This window comes from Lytechinus pictus, chromosome 17 (assembly GCF_037042905.1).
Source record: "Lytechinus pictus isolate F3 Inbred chromosome 17, Lp3.0, whole genome shotgun sequence".
In the NCBI taxonomy this organism is placed as follows: domain Eukaryota; kingdom Metazoa; phylum Echinodermata; class Echinoidea; order Temnopleuroida; family Toxopneustidae; genus Lytechinus; species Lytechinus pictus.
In genome coordinates, this window is record NC_087261.1 from 12967996 (window position 1) to 12984620 (window position 16625).

Below are 16625 nucleotides of genomic sequence, written 5' to 3' on the forward strand. Positions count from 1 at the left end.
GGCACTAGATGACTTATTTTGGAGAGTATGACCAAACCCACTTGGATGTTATTTCATAAACCTGTTTGTAAAGTTACACATGACTTCACGCAGGCAGGGCTGGAACATCTTCCTAGGTGCTACACTCCCAATTTTAAGGATTTAAAATAAATCCAGATCAGGTTGACTGTTCTGCCCGAAACGTCGAGTAACCTCTCTTCACTTCAACATGCTACTACTCAAATAATCGCTACTCAAGCAAGCCACATTCAGCTCATCTCATCTGGTTTACAGTCCTTTTCAGGACTTCACTCACTTTCAAGAAAAGGATACCTCTAATTTCCTCTTTTCATTCTTCCTCGTCTTTCCATTCAATTTTCTGCCTGTATTTATTTCCTTCTTCATATTAAACATGGTGAACCGTAAACCTTCTCCAAAGGATATATCTTGTATCACAAGAAAGGATTGCAATCATGTATGAAGTCATTTGTACCTTATGAACAGCTTTGTGAAATGACTGTTAACATCGATAAGTACAAACCGGCACAGAGGTGTTGTGCGCATGCACAGGACACATTTTCAATGAGCTAGGGAGCTAGTTACTCTATAGCAGCGGGTTATACAGTAGTTTAAGTCCTTAACACACGACCCTAGGGCTCCAAAAACTAACCTGTCTCACAGAAGGTCCCCACGATTCTCTCATTAGGACAAACACAAATGAAGTAGCTTCCGTCCTGGGCTTGCACACACGGTGCGTTGTTCTGACACGGATTACTGTTACATGGTGCAGCTGTTAGATGAAAAGCGAGACAATAAGATAATATAATGATAATAAGTCAATAATAATATAGCGCCTATTAAAATTTCGCTAAACGCTTTACATCACAAAACCTAATTTAACTTGATAAACTATACTCAATTACTTATCCAACTTAGCCATATTTCCTTTAAGTGTTCTTTTTATAAGTGTTCTTTGATTTTAATAAGTATACTGTCAGCAGTGACGTACACTCTTAAATCATCTTTTATGGTTAAGAACTGGTTTATTCTTTAGAATAAGTATGCTCTTCAATCATTATAAGTTTCAAAATTGGTTTATTGTGTTAAAGTTAGATAAGTAATGCTGTTAAAATGATAACGTAGGCAGTTGTGTAGACTCTAAATTACAAAAATGTTATGGATTGCTGAATATGAAGCAATAATCACTTATCTAATGTCAATGGTTGAAGCAAAATATTACTTTCTCTGCGTTATAAATGTAGAGGCTCCCTTTTCCTAGAGTGTCTTTATGTAGATAGCTACATCCAAATTGCCTTTAAGAAGACATTTGTCCTATCACTTTCACTAACAATAATTTGCATAATATCGATAACTCCTATTACTTCTACATTTTCTAACGTTACTCCTACTACTACCTGAATACAATATAGGTAGTACTGTAGCTACAACAATGACAACGACAACTTTTTCTACCTACTAATGCTATTACTACTACATTTACTACAGCGACTACTATTACTACTACTACTACTACTACTACTACTACTACTACTACTACTACTACTACTACTACTACTATTAATATACAGCTACAAATACAACTGGAACTACTTCTACTCCTAGAATCTCCTCTATAAGTATTACACACATTCCTAGTCTTACTTCTAAAACATGTACTCGTTTTTCTTGTAAGAGAAACCTACCTTCTTCGCAATTGGTTCCTTCAAAGCCAACTGGACAATTGCACACATACTGGTATGCATTGTTAGCTCTAAAACAATTCCCTCCATTCACACACGGAAAGCTTGAACAAGGATCCAACTCTGAAAATCATGGAATAAGGAAAGCATGAAAATATCAAAATGAGAACATTTTTATTCTAAGCAGAGATTATCTAAGAATGAAAATTTTGAAATTGCACTACATGAGTTTGGTCCAAAAATAAGTTCATTTGTTATCAAGACACCGAATGATTTCACATCCCACATTTTGATTACTTTTGTTCATAAAACTACAAGCCATTTTTCATAATCAGAGACCACACCTAAGTATTGAATACTGGTTCAGCTGTGCTGGCCTCTCTGCATTTTACGAGTATCTTATTTGTAATGAGAATCAATCTAAAATTGAGTGATAAGAGAATAAACTTGATCAGTGTATTCTACAAATTAATGTTAACACCCCAAGTGATCAATTGCTTAGTGGCATAAAGGATACAATCAACCAAAAGACAATGTTACATACCTCTCTTTATACCACAGGACTGTGTCTTACAAAGAGTTCATTTCATACAAAGTAAAATTCTTGATTTGAAATAATTTGAAATTGAATGAAGCTATTGCAACTCTTTGTGAGACACGCCCAAGAAGTATCGACACACTTGGTATCCATTTTAACATTCAAAGTGAATTAAAAAAAACCTTTTTGAAGTAAATATTGATATAGAATCAGATGACACTGCTTAACCTTAAATAGTAAAAAAAAAAAAAAATAGTGCCGTGGCCTTGTGCAAACTGTGACTGTAAAGTTATAATTGATCGCAAAACTGACTGTAAAACTTTATGATACAGGGTTAGATATACATGTATATTTTCACTGAAAATGAATGTCTGCAATAGGGAATACCTGTTTCACAGTGCGTGCCTGAAAATCCATCCTTACAGACACAAGCATAAACATAAGATGACTGGCTTGCGACACAGGTTCCTTCATTTTGGCAGGGTCCACTCACACATGGATCTAGAACTATATTACAAAGAAAGGAGAGATTAAAAACTCAATAGTTCAAAATTTCCATGCAGTTAAGTATTGGAGCAGAAAACAGGGAAGTATGCAGGTGCAGTGAAATGAGGATTTACAGCTCCCTTTCATTTTTCCAAGTGATAAAAATAGAGAAAGAAAAAGGAGGAAATTGACAAATAAGAATATACATAGTACCCTTATTTTCATTCTGAAAGATATGAAGGCACCTCTAGATCAACTTTCCCTCTATCAAATACCCTGGTGCTGCCGAAATGTGCATTACACCCATGATAACACGAAGCTACATTAACTGGTTTGGAATATACACACAGATCATGCAGAAAATATAAATGTTTTTTTATACAAACAGCATGTGATAATAATAATAATGATAAATAGATTTCCCCTACACTTGCCATCTATAAATATTTAAACAAATCATTGACTTTTGGGGGATAACTAACGTTCTTTGTTGTAGCGGTATTTTGTCCTGAATCATGATAAACTTTGTATGAAACATTTATTTGTGACATGTCAATTGTACAAGATGAAAAAGATCTAAAATCATAGTATAGTATAGTAATGGTTTATTGGTAATATATACATGCTTGGCAGCCAGTGGCTGAAATATACATGTTTACAAAATATGAGAACATACAAAGATATTTTACAAAGAGTACATAATATAAAAAAAAAACAATCATTCAATACACAGTACATTAAATTACACAAAAATTTCCATTATGACGGATCTAATTAAGGAGTTCTAAGTGTAAGTGAAATTATAAATCGCATTCGCAATCATGTACCACAAAGTCATTTGTCTATTGTGTTACTCATTGTGTCATATGAGCAAATATCAATGTTTATAGAAGATATATATTTCTTTTGCATATTTAGTACTTACGTGTTTGGCAGTTAGGACCTGTATAACCCAAGGCACAATTGCAGACGTAACTGTAGACATTTGACAACCGGTAGCATGTTCCGCCATACAGACATGGTGTGCTTTCACATGGATCAAGTTCTGAAAAATCATAAAGAAATAGAATATACCATCAGTTACTGATTATTTTGTCCAGAGGGAAAGGTTAACACATATTATTTGTACTTTTTCATAGAATTCTAATTTTGTTGGTGTTCTTTTCATAATTACTCTCACTATCATGAATATTATGATCATTATTATAAGACAATCATTATTTTTTTTGATACAATTTTGATTATACAAAACAACAAACCTGATGCCATTCCATTACGCTGTTCAGCTTATTATGCAAAGCTTTACTCAAAACCTACATCCATTTCTATTGCTAAATGAAAAATGATTTAGAAAAAGAAGGTTTCGCCAGTCGTAAGCACATATATGATAAATTTGTGTAACTTATTATAAACACCTTCATGAGCATCACTCATTAAAAATTGTACAGGAAGATGGACTGGTCAGAAATGAATGTGCAAGGCAATCTTAGCATCATTTAAACCCACAACATCTAGCCAAGTTGATTGTTTTGTGAACAGCTTTTCTCCATTTTTAAGAAACTTAAACATAAAACTAAGAAAAAATATTCAAGAGTATTTTATTTACCTTGATCACAATTTTCCCCTGTATATCCAGGTTGACACTCACAGGTATAGACTGTTACAAAGTCTGTACATGTTGCTCCGTTAAGACAAGGATTCTGGGAACATGCATTGTTAACTGGGAAGAAAAAAAATTAGAAGAATGGATTTGATGAGTTTGACCTTGATTTGACTTTCAATATAAAGATTCAATCAAATATGAAGACGACAATCTTGATAGTTATATAAACTACTAGGGATTCTACTACCCATAAAATATAATAGATATAACTTATGCAAGTGAGACCTTAACATGTACGATCTCCATTTTAAGAAAAATTCTGCACCTTGGGTGAAGTTCTGCACATTCTCAAAAGAGAGAATGGAAAAACATCTAACAACTGACTTTGAATTGGCTACATTTAGAATGTTCAGGTATGCTGTTTGCAGTCCATGACACATGTAACATACAGGAGAGATAAAGAAGGTAATTATAACGAAGAGACCTAGAGCTGTGATTGAATTTGGACTTATACGAAACTGTTTCAATATCGGTACCTATGAATTTGAGTTTATTTTGCAATTTCAAAACTAAATTTTAAACATTTATATGTAGCTGAGTATATCAAAGACATCAGAGAAAGCTATTTAATAAAGAAAACTGGTTTTGAGATTTTTCATCATTGAAGATTACGTTCTTGTACTCCGTAGAATCATTAGACTGATTAGTAATATACAACTTCAATGTTTATACTCTACTCAAGTATAAAGATGGTAACCACAAACTTGGACAATGTATGGTAATTCATAAAACTTGTTGATATTAACAAATTTGAGATTCTGATAACAACATTTCCCTAAGCCAATAAAATACCACAATTTTAGAAGCTCGTAACAATGACATTAACTTGTTATCTGAAACTAAATTTGTTAAACCGGGCCTGGATACTAAAGCCAATATACTTACCTATTTGACAATTATTTCCACTGTAACCATCAGGGCAGTTACACTGGTAGGAATAGGATGTAAGACTCGCAATACACACCCCGCTATTCTCACATGGATTATTAAAACAAGGGTCAAGTACTATAAAAAGAAAATAGAAATAAAATCAACTATAAAACAGAGGGCCAAAAATGCATCTAAATTTTGAACTAAGTAACTTCTTTGGATGAATAATTATCACATGAAATTTCATAATGTATATAGGTAACATAGAAGGGAATGCAACATCAAACTTGTTCAAAGCAGAAAAAACCTTCCTTCTAGTACCAACCTATTAATAAATGAGAGTGCTCAAAAAGTAATTTTGAAAAAAATAGTACAATTTCTTTAAAAGCACAACCTCAACTGCACATTGCATAGTAAAATGTGTGAAGTCTAATTTGCTCTCAATTAAAACTATGACTCATTCAAATTGTCAAATTATAGCATTAAGTATCAAGAAGGATACTGATAAATCTGGGAAAGCCAAGTTCTACAATCTTAGCATAATTTATTGCAAAAAGGGAGAGTAATTCCAGAGAATGTGCTGTTGAAGCTTTTTCTACTCACAAATCTCACAGCGATCTCCAATGTATCCATTTGGGCATGTGCATGTGTAGTCAAACACCCCTGGTACCTTATCACATGCGCCTCCATTGAAGCAAGGCCCACTGGAACAAGGGTTAATGGCTGCACAAGATATAAATTTGTAGAAATCACATGAAATAAAAAGGAGATAAATATTGAGAAGAGAGAGAAACAATTTTTCTTTACACACTTTTTTATGCTAGGATTCATATTCATTGAATTTAAACTCCATACCGACTGACGATAAAGCAGAAATTACTCTGAATTATCCATTAATTTGTCTTAGTTATTAGCAATAATTATAACGTGAGAGGAGAGAAGAAAGAGAGAGAATAGGGGGAGAAGAGGGGAAGAAGGGAGAGAGAGAGGGAGAGAGAGAGAGAGGGGGAAGGGGGATTTTTTTTTAAATATATGAATATAATCTTAAATAATTTAGTAACATATTTGGAGACATTGGTGATGAAGGATATCACAATGTTGAGAGAAAGAGACGGAGAAGGGTCAAGTGGGAATGAAGACCGAAGAGAAGATCCTTTCATTTAGATCTACTTACCAAGCTCGCAGTTGTCACCAGTGAATCCTAGTTGACAGTCACAGCTGTAGTAGGCTCCAAAATTCCTACAGGTCCCACCGTTTTGACAAGGAGAGCTACTGCATTGGTTTGAAACTATTTAAGAAAATCAGATAAATCAACAAAAATGCTGAATAACACTGTTTTATCATAAGTACGGATGAATACAATCAGCCACAAACAGGAGGAATTCACTATGAACACAATGTAAGGGCACAGACCTTGACTGAAACAAGTGGGCCTAAAGACTAGTCAAGCCAAAATATACATTGTTGTTTGTAATGTCGTAAAATTCAGTTTAATTCAACCCTAAGGAGGGTTAATATCCAGGCCAACTTAGTGTGTTTTGATATATCAATGGATTATGGCTGCCAGCTATAAAGGACAACCCGTAAATAGGAATATTGATGCTGCAAGATATTTAGACATATATTTTATTAAACATTCTATGTGAAAAGAGTTGGCTACACTATACAAATTTGGTATGTTCAGATTAATTTCATTATTTTTCTCAAGCATAAATTTGAAATAATGATACAAACAAAAATAGAGAATATGTAATGGTCTGAAAAACAATAAAGACCTTGCTTTTCAGAAATATTCGAACAAATAGTTTCTGACACATAAGGTATTCAAAGTAAGTCATCTTTACTGAGGCTGGCTTAAAGAATGCTTTAATAGATCTGCACAAAAAGATGAATCAACTATTGCTATTTTTCTACAAGGAGCTTATTCCTCTAAGATTTTCAAATGTAGTTTAAATACTGACACAAGTCTGCATATACATACAGAGTTAAACAATATCTGTCACATTCTGATGTTTTAATATTGATTATGACAGATTAGATCAAATACATACCTGTTAGGCAACGGTCACCTTCAAAACCAGGAAGACACTGGCAGATGTATGTATCATGAGTTCCCAGATTATTACATGATCCTCCATTATAACAAGGGTTGCTATCGCATGGATCAAACGCTTAAAGTAAATAAAAGATGCAATATAACATATTATTACACTAAGTAAATATTTTAAAAATAACACAGCCTGATAGATAGAAACATCTCCAATTTAGATATAAGTATTGATCATTATAGTGTCTAAATTAGTATAAGCTTGTTCATCAGAACAAGGGTTGCTATCACATGGATCAAATGCTGGCAATAAATAGAAGATTCAATGTAAACTACAAATTATACAAAGTATTCTTATTTGAAAAATAATACAGCTATTCATTTTCATCTATTCATTGTATGAATTTCAATATTGCTGTCCTGTTTTCCAATATGTCGTACATGCCAGTAATTGGAAAACAATGTACAGTTTTTTTCTTTTAACATTGAATTCATTTTGACTGCACAAGAGCTATGAGATAACATATGTTAGAAACGCTTGCAATGTTCAATCACGTAATCACGTCATGGCGCGCTATCACGTATTGAGTACATTCTTAAGAAAAATCCCCCTAATCTACGAAGTGGTGGGTTATGTTGATTAATTCAAAGGGTGACACTGTCGGACTTGCATATTTTGTTGCACACATACATTGCGATCTTTGTGCAGATGCATTTTGATGTGTGACGTCATCATTGTAAAATTCACACATAAGTTTCTTCGCTCATTATTTCTAACATGCCTCAGTATTGATTATCTTTAACCTGCCATGCGTTAATAATTTAATTTGGTCTCAAATTTCAAGGAAGAATTTTCGCTGTTACTATTTCTATCAAATTTGGAATCAAAACATTTTTAATGATGGTGATGGCAATATTTACCAATAAAAAACAGGTTCAATTTATTTCTAGGACGCACTGTAGAGTAGATAAAATTGAGACTTTAAAAATACTCAGACCCAAGGTCCCTTATAATATTGAGTATTCTCTGCAATTTTCAAAAGAATAATAAAAGCCAATAGGACTACGTACCAAATATCGAAAATGAAAAAAAAAAGGGATCTACTTGAAATAAAGACTAAAAAGCAATTAGGATTATCATAACTTACTATAGATTTCACAGTTAGTGCCTTCATAATAAGTAGGGCATCCACAGGAGTAGGAATAGAGACCCTGATTGCTGATATTAATGACACATGTACCTCCTGCCTGGCATGGATTACTGTAACATGGATCAACTGTAAAAGTAAAATACAGGCATGGAAAGCGAGGTTTTAATAAACACTGAAACTCACTGGTGATCGAAGATGCAGTGTGATATATTACATATCTGTTGGGCAAACTATACACACAAAAAAAAGTAAGTCCCCCCTAAATAAAATTGCTGTAACTTTCGAACGGATTTTTTTTTATATATGATATTTCGTAGGTGGTTTTCGATAATCATGAAGCAACTCCTGGGGAAAATGAGATTGATCGGTTGAGTCATGCATCAGTAATTAAAGATTGAATTAAAAATGACAATTTTTGAAAGTCACAAGAGTAGTTTTTCAGATTGTGCAAACACAAAGTTGGGCAAAAGTTTCTTTTTAGGTGAATTTTATGTTATGCTGTTTTACTATTCATAATTTAGCCACTCCACACACAATTTTGATATCGTATGTTCATGGTTGAGTGAGCACAATGTATTGCAGGGGCCACGGGGGGGGGGGGGTTAAAAAAAACGTTCCGCGGCCCCTGTATTGTGACGTATCATCATAGGGATTTATGGTAGTATCCTCTGCAACTTGTTAGATCATGTTAAAATTTGAAAATGTTGTTGGCTCCCCCGATTATAGGCCCCTCTTCCATTTTAAAATTCTTGATTCACCACTGATTTGTCCATAAATTAAACTGATTATGATAAATTGTTAGGAAAAGAATACATTTATGCAGTATAAAGAGTATTCATTCCCAAGTTTTCGAATTTGCTCGCTCAACCATGAAAACGTATAAAGTTCGGAAAGTGTGTGGTGATAGAAATGATGGATGATAAAAACAACAGCAATTAAAGTCACATTTGAAACCGAATTTGCCCCCAATATTCACTTTATTACCCTTTAAAATGAGTCTGTGACATTGAAAATACAAATTTTCTCACGTTGATGCGTGCTCACTCATCCATTAATACACAAATCGATTTCGTTTTTGCACAGAATTCTGCCCATAGGTTGATAAAGATTACTGCCAAATGACATTGCTAAAGACAGCCTTTAAAAAAAGTTCCACCATATTGAATAAGGGGTTACTAATTCTTAAACATATGCACCCATAATGTACACAAGTCTATGAGAGAGGAAGTCAAAATTGTAACAAATATGAAATGAGGGTTTGTTTCATGGACGGTTTTTGTTACTTCTGCCAACAGTTATTTCATGAAACTTCGCACATGGCTTCAGAGTACTACTATCCAAAATGCGCGCACACCGAATTAACCATTTGATACGGCACAGAGTGGGGCCAAGCCCTTGAACTTTCTTCTCATGTACATAATTTTCGAATATTGTGTGCTCACTGATGCATTAAACATCGGGATTTTCATAAAAATCAAATCAAATGAACTATGCAAGGAGGTTTGTGACAGATATCCATAGGTACAAATTGCATTTTTTCCAATAATGTAAAAAAGAGCTAATCACATTTCACATGTTCATTCAAGCGTGAACGTTTAATTAAACGATTTTTAATCATAGAAGCGTGTTACTTGGTCATGAACATAACGAAAAAGTTTAGAAAAGATCGTTTTCAGTTACCAAAATGAACTTAATACTTGCCTATGATATTTGAAAATCGTATTTTTGTTTTCAATAAATGTTCATTGAACCGTGAAACGATGAATATTGTTGAAGATACTCTTTCCAAAAATAATTGTCATCACATTCTATCATTTTAATTGATAGAAATGTGTAAAAAATCAAATTATAGAAAATTTGGACTTGTGTTTATTCAACCGTGAAATTTAGCCAAAAAAGTTGTATCGTCTTTTAGAAAGTACCTTTTACAAGCCTTCTGGCTATTTTTCATGATGAGAATGTGGAATTGGTTCCAACAAAATGGAATCAAAGTCATGATATTTGGCTTGTGACTTTTGAAAAGTGACATTTTTGCCTTCTGACGGTGCTCACTGAAGCATGACGTGGAATACGTCCATAACATTTACTCAAAGGGTAGCTTATAAAATTACCTACACGCTCATGTAAAAATATATTAATAACTCGCATTGGTTCGGAAATTATTGATGTTTGTTTAAGGGGGACTTACTTTTTTTGTTGTGTAAATATATAAAAAGAAGTAACACGTTCATGACACTGAAAATATGGCTGCCATAATCAATGTATCCAGTACAATGGTGTTTCTTTTACATGGTAAAGTAGCTCAATTTTTTTGAGATAGAAAGCGGAAATTTAGACAGACTTTACTCAATAGATTATACGGCTTTCAATTCTTACATCAAATACAATGTCTTATTGATTATTTGATTTTATGAGTATTGTATAATTCATTTTCACGACATGATTTGTAGATTTTGTAAATGACACAACTATTAGTCCTCGGACCGTTGCTCATTTTTGTATATTTCTAATTCAATTGAACTAATTACGCTAGAGAAAATAATAGAAATGTTAACATTATCCCATCATGAGTGATTAAACAATTGAGTAATTACCAATGTTGCAGTTGGGCCCAAGGAGACCGGTTGTGCAGTCACATCGGTAGTTGAGTTGGGCAAAGCTGTCAACAATTGTGTTACAGGTTGCTCCATTTAGGCAAGGGTCACTGTAGCACGGACTCACTGCAAGTAGAGAAATCAAATATCATACTTTATAATAATCATATTATAAATTATACACAACCAGGATCTAATCACAAAAGTACACTGGCGATTTTCATTACAGTCGCATAATTTTTTTCAGCCCAGATTCGTGATGGCAAGGAAAAAGATTCTGTAGTGCTAAAATTAGAAAAGAAATATTGCTAAAAACAAATTCTGTATATACTTTTTTTTTTTGTGTGTGTTTAACCTAAAGTCAGAAATACAATAGAATTTGGCAATCAGTTAAGATATCATTGGTGTCATACTACGGTTACTCAGAAGCCAAATGAACATAATATTGATTTCGAAATTACTAAGAATTTCTATGATTATGACACAAATTACATGCAAGTCAAGCTCCACACAATTACTGGTTAACAGCTGAAATCTCTCTAAAAAAGAGTATGCAACCTACAGGAGTAGAGATGGGCGGTAATCAACCGTCATGTATCTGAATAATGTACAGGTCACAATAAAATATCCCATCAAACTCACACCTGAGATCTAAAAATATTTAAGTTTCAGAAAAGTTTAAAATAGAGAACAGACGTGTATTTTCAATGAAGAACCACCCATGACATTAATGGGGAAAGTTAAGATATCATACTTACAAACTTCACAATTGACTCCATAGTGAGACTGGGGGCACTGACAGACAAAGAAAGATGGATAACTTGTGCAGTTGGCTCCATTCAGACATGGATTACTCAGGCATGGATCAAACACAACTGTAAAGGAAACAAAATCATGAGCCGATGTTTTACCAAACTTTTAAAACCCAATTCTATTTTGGTGTTTTTATATTGTATTGAAACAGCAATAGAGCTGGCTCATTACATGCGCTAGACTCACATAGAAGTGAGAGAACATTTGCAGAATACTGATTAGAGATTATAACATGACTTTGATTGTAGTTAAGATAAAAGCATGTTCATTATACCCTTCATAAGACCCTGTTACCAAACATAGTGACTGTTCGTATTATTGTAACGAATACAACCAATCACAAAAATCATTAAGATAATTAATTACTAAGCTTTGTGATAAGGGGCCAAGGCATTCAACTACATTCAGCTCTCTGTGATACTTACATGGTGTTTCGCACTGATACCCGGTCCAGCCAGACTGGCATATACACTGAAACGCTCTGTTCTGGTTGACTAACGTGCAGTTTCCTCCATTCATGCAAGGGTCACTCAGACAGGGGTTGTAAAATCCTATTAATAACAAAAAAAAAAATATTCAACACATTCAAGACAGGTGTCAAAGTGCTGTATAAACCTCTAGTTATCAAAATTTATTTCATTAAATATCTTCTTTTTAACTAAACCTGAATTAAGGAATTCCTGAGGACATGTTTTATTTTACATGCATAATCTATTCTTGAAATACATCTATTCTAAAACATATTTTCTTCACAGCTTACAGATTATGATAGCAGTGGCAATGAGAATAAAAGATCAAAGTCAATAAAATGTCTGATTTTCTACAGCTCAAAATTAACTTTGTTGGGAATATAATTGGTATAATACAAGACACATATCCACGTAATTCACAATTCTGTGAATTGGAAACTTGAAATAATACTTGTTGTATTATTAACATGAACTAATTTGGTTATAATTGCGCTGTCTGGTAATTGATGATGTACCAATTAACTTAGAAACATGACAGTAGCAATCATTCCAAAGTAAAATTCTTGGAATCATGGTGAATAGCATTTTCAATATGCAACACATCCGCGATTACCAAATCAAAATTATCATTCAATATTTGCGATTGCAATCTTTATGATACTTGACCCAGTCTCTAATGGTGTACAACGTCTCACCTTGCGAGCAATCGTCGCTTGTAAAGCCAGGTTTACAGTTACAGATGAACTCGGCTCCATTGGGTACACAGGTGCCTTCATTCTGACAGGGGTTACTGTCGCATGGAATAGCTGAAGAACATTTTATAGACAGTTATATATTATCTTATAATGACTGGCCATGGTAAAAATATATGACAGAGTGTACATTTCATGCTACATAATATTTCAATTAGGGGGATATTGTCATCTGATAGTTATTTTACACTGCCTTTCATCATGTTCTTCCTATACACCTAAATGTGCAACAACATGCATGCCATCTCACACTGATTCTTATTATGATCATTCAGAAATAATAGCATGTCCAATATAATCAAATCATATAATAAATAGTAATATAAGGCATGACCTCATACATCCAACCAGGTAGATTAGGGAGGGAAGCGGTTGATTAAAACCTTTCTTCCTTTCTACTTGATACGAGGGATGACGATCTTTATATATGTGTGAAATGTGATTATAATTTTCTTTAAAAATGTATTACTGTACAAAATACTGGGGAATTAGATGAAGTTGAAAAACAAATGGATCAATAATAATGAGATAAATATATTCGTAAACCAGGAGAAGAGCAAAAAAAGTCAAATGGGAGTCAAGTTTATGATATACCTTATGTCGTGGTTTAATGATCACCAAAGTTTATGGAATTATATTGATGAGACCCTACTTACGTATTTCGCAGTTGTCTCCCACCCAAGGCCATGGGCAGGTGCAGTTGTACCCAATAGACCCCAGTGAGCATGATCCACCATTCATGCAAGGTTGGGAGTAACAGAAATTCTCTGTGGGAGCGGAATGTGATGAAGGATATGAAGTACAATTTACTTTGTCTTAGCTCGGCCAATTTAAAGAGGGTTTAACTTTGGTTAAAGACCATTTCTTATAGAAATATGGTGATTTCAAACCTTATCAGTAATGTACTTTATAAACAATATATGTGTCAAAATATACCACATGAGTTAAGGTGATGAAAAATTAATGTTTAAAAATATCATGAATGAAATGTGACTTCCAATAGCACATCCTCCATTTTACACCATATTGTAATGAGAAAAGTACAAAATATAATTATTTCAAGAATAATATGAACACAACAACCCTTCTTCACCACCTTTCGAATGGTTTTAAATGAAATATCTTTACAGTAATAAAATAGAACTTATTTGTTTCAGCAATGACGATGGTATATCATGGGTTATGATTTCGTGTGGTAATGATGATTAATATTGGAAAATTTGCAATGATCATGTATGTGGAATAGTGATACCGATGACTAACCTATTTCACAACGTTCTCCTAGAAATCCAACTTCACAAACACACAGAAATGTTTCATTTCCAAGCTGGCAGGTGGCTCCATTTAGACAAGGGTTGTTCAAACAATAGTTTACTGCAATGGAAAGAAACATATTTAAGATAATTAGTAGCTTTGTGGAAATGTGAATTCGTATGATTGTGGCATCTAATTTGGTTCAGATGGTAAAGTACCTAGAATATGAAGATTTTGAAATGAATAATCAAAGCAAAGATATCTAGAACTGAATAGTTGCATTTAATGATATGGTACTTTTCTACCATTATAGTACATTTCAGACTATAAAGTGAATAGCATTTACTGTCACTTGCAATTTTTTCATTCATCTGAAATACATAGTGGTTTTAACACATGACTTTTCCAGTGTTATGTCTGTTCTCTTTGCAACACGCTTTTAGAGCATAAAAGTAATGCAGTTCATATTTAAAAAAAGTTACCAATTCAATCTATTTGCAAATCATTGTAACTGCAAAATAGATATTACTTACATTGTAAATTTGTACAAAAGATGTAATCGTTTGTCTAAGAATACCCATTTACCAATAAATTAATTATTTGATACCATTCAAGTTAATTACTTTTTGCCCCAAAATATTTTTTTTTTTTTAAAGAATGAACATTTATATGGTCACTTAATATTCAAACACAAACTGATTTGTTCTGGATGATTAAACTTTTATTCAAGACAGAAAATAGACATACCAACTTCACAATTTGTTCCAATATATCCCTGCAGACACCCACATAGGTAGCCATTTCCTCCTAGTTGGCAGGTTGCATTGTTTTGGCATGGCTCACTCAAGCAATGGTCCACTGATTTTTTTTTTTTTTAAAGATATAAGTTAAATTAAAATGATTACAAAATTTATAACAAAATCTGAATGTGGACATGGAAATAAAATATAAAAGATAAAAACAAATACTTGGATACAAATACTTGTAAAAAAATGTGTCTAAAATTGTAAAAGAAAATGTCATCAAGCAGATTGAAAATATGAAAATTGCCACTTAATATTGCATAACTACAGAATAAATTGAATTCGGATTTGTCTATTTTATTACATTAAATTTTTTTTCATCATAATGAAATGATATTCGCATTTTGATATAACTACAATAATAATAATAATAATAATAACATTTATAGAGCGCTTTATACGGAGTTTCAACGTGCACAGGTGGACTCCTAACACAATGAAATCAAAAGAGGTTTTCACAAAAAATAGAATTTAAAAATATAATTGTAAAAATTGTATGCAAATTTTCGTTCATATAATCTTGTATTATGTATTCTATTTCATTCTAATTCAATGCACTGGGAGCTACTAATTGCAAGTTTTTTATGAAATTTTCTGTAGTTTCCATTTTTCTCTAATATTAGTAATTCATGTACACACACATACAAAAACATTATTCTGCTGAGAAAGTAACTAAAATTTAACCGAAGTGATAATGTCTATCATTATTAATTGTTTTCCCCATCCTATGAAATTTAAGAGAAAATAACTTTTAAGCCAAATCCTTATGAAATTAGTAAATATAACATGCATATCAAAATCAAATGTATGTTCATAATGGAATACATGGTTTGGATTGATCTTAATATAACTATATAAAAACACATATCAATTATGTTCCGGGTGATTGGACTATTTACTGTTGGTTTCATTTCATAGTATATAAAACTCATGAACATTCATAAGCTTTGTAAAATAGAAAATTCAATATTTACCAAGACCACACGTTTGGCCGGTGAACCCCAGGGTACAATTACATTCGTAGCCTGTTGGTGTAAGTTGACAGGACGCATTGTTCGCACAAGGCATATCATAGCAGAAATCCTCTGTAAATAAAATGACCAGATATACATAAATCAAGAACTGCAGTTGACACACATTACACAAAGATAGTTAGTAAAGTATGATTTGCCACAGTACAGATGGCATTACAAAAGAAAAATTAAATACTTTGTGATAAGATGTCAAAGCAGTTCAATTAAGCTCTTATAATAATTTGTATTACAGACGTGTGTCTTACATGAGCTTCTCAACATTTTTCAAGAAACACACCTTTTATCTCCTCTATCCTTTGTAACAAGGTAAATCAAGAAAAGTCTGAATCTCTTTGTTTTTGCTGCTGGTTTCCCAAGAGTTGCCCTTCATGTGTTTCTTTTCTATTATTCCTTCATTCTTCTTAGATTAAAAACGTTCTCTGAAGTCCCACATGAAGCAAAGCTAATTGACGTAACTCATGTAACTTCGTA

General features: G+C 33.0%; 1 protein-coding gene across 8 annotated transcripts in view; it reads right to left on the bottom strand.

Moving 5' to 3' along the window:
* Positions 1-16625, bottom strand: part of LOC129280296 (neurogenic locus notch homolog protein 1-like) — a 69435-nt gene that overhangs the window by 20179 nt on the left and 32631 nt on the right. For all 8 annotated transcript variants that reach the window (XM_064111955.1, XM_064111954.1, XM_064111951.1 and 5 more), the window contains 18 exons: positions 16095-16205; positions 15065-15175; positions 14327-14437; positions 13720-13830; positions 13007-13117; positions 12267-12392; positions 11787-11903; positions 11029-11154; positions 8432-8560; positions 7288-7407; positions 6411-6524; positions 5840-5959; positions 5252-5371; positions 4310-4423; positions 3629-3748; positions 2605-2724; positions 1683-1802; positions 650-769 (listed from right to left, as the gene is read on the bottom strand). In XM_064111955.1, coding sequence (XP_063968025.1) covers positions 650-769; positions 1683-1802; positions 2605-2724; positions 3629-3748; positions 4310-4423; positions 5252-5371; positions 5840-5959; positions 6411-6524; positions 7288-7407; positions 8432-8560; positions 11029-11154; positions 11787-11903; positions 12267-12392; positions 13007-13117; positions 13720-13830; positions 14327-14437; positions 15065-15175; positions 16095-16205 — 2121 coding nt within the window. The remainder of the gene's footprint in view (positions 1-649; positions 770-1682; positions 1803-2604; positions 2725-3628; positions 3749-4309; positions 4424-5251; positions 5372-5839; positions 5960-6410; positions 6525-7287; positions 7408-8431; positions 8561-11028; positions 11155-11786; positions 11904-12266; positions 12393-13006; positions 13118-13719; positions 13831-14326; positions 14438-15064; positions 15176-16094; positions 16206-16625) is intronic.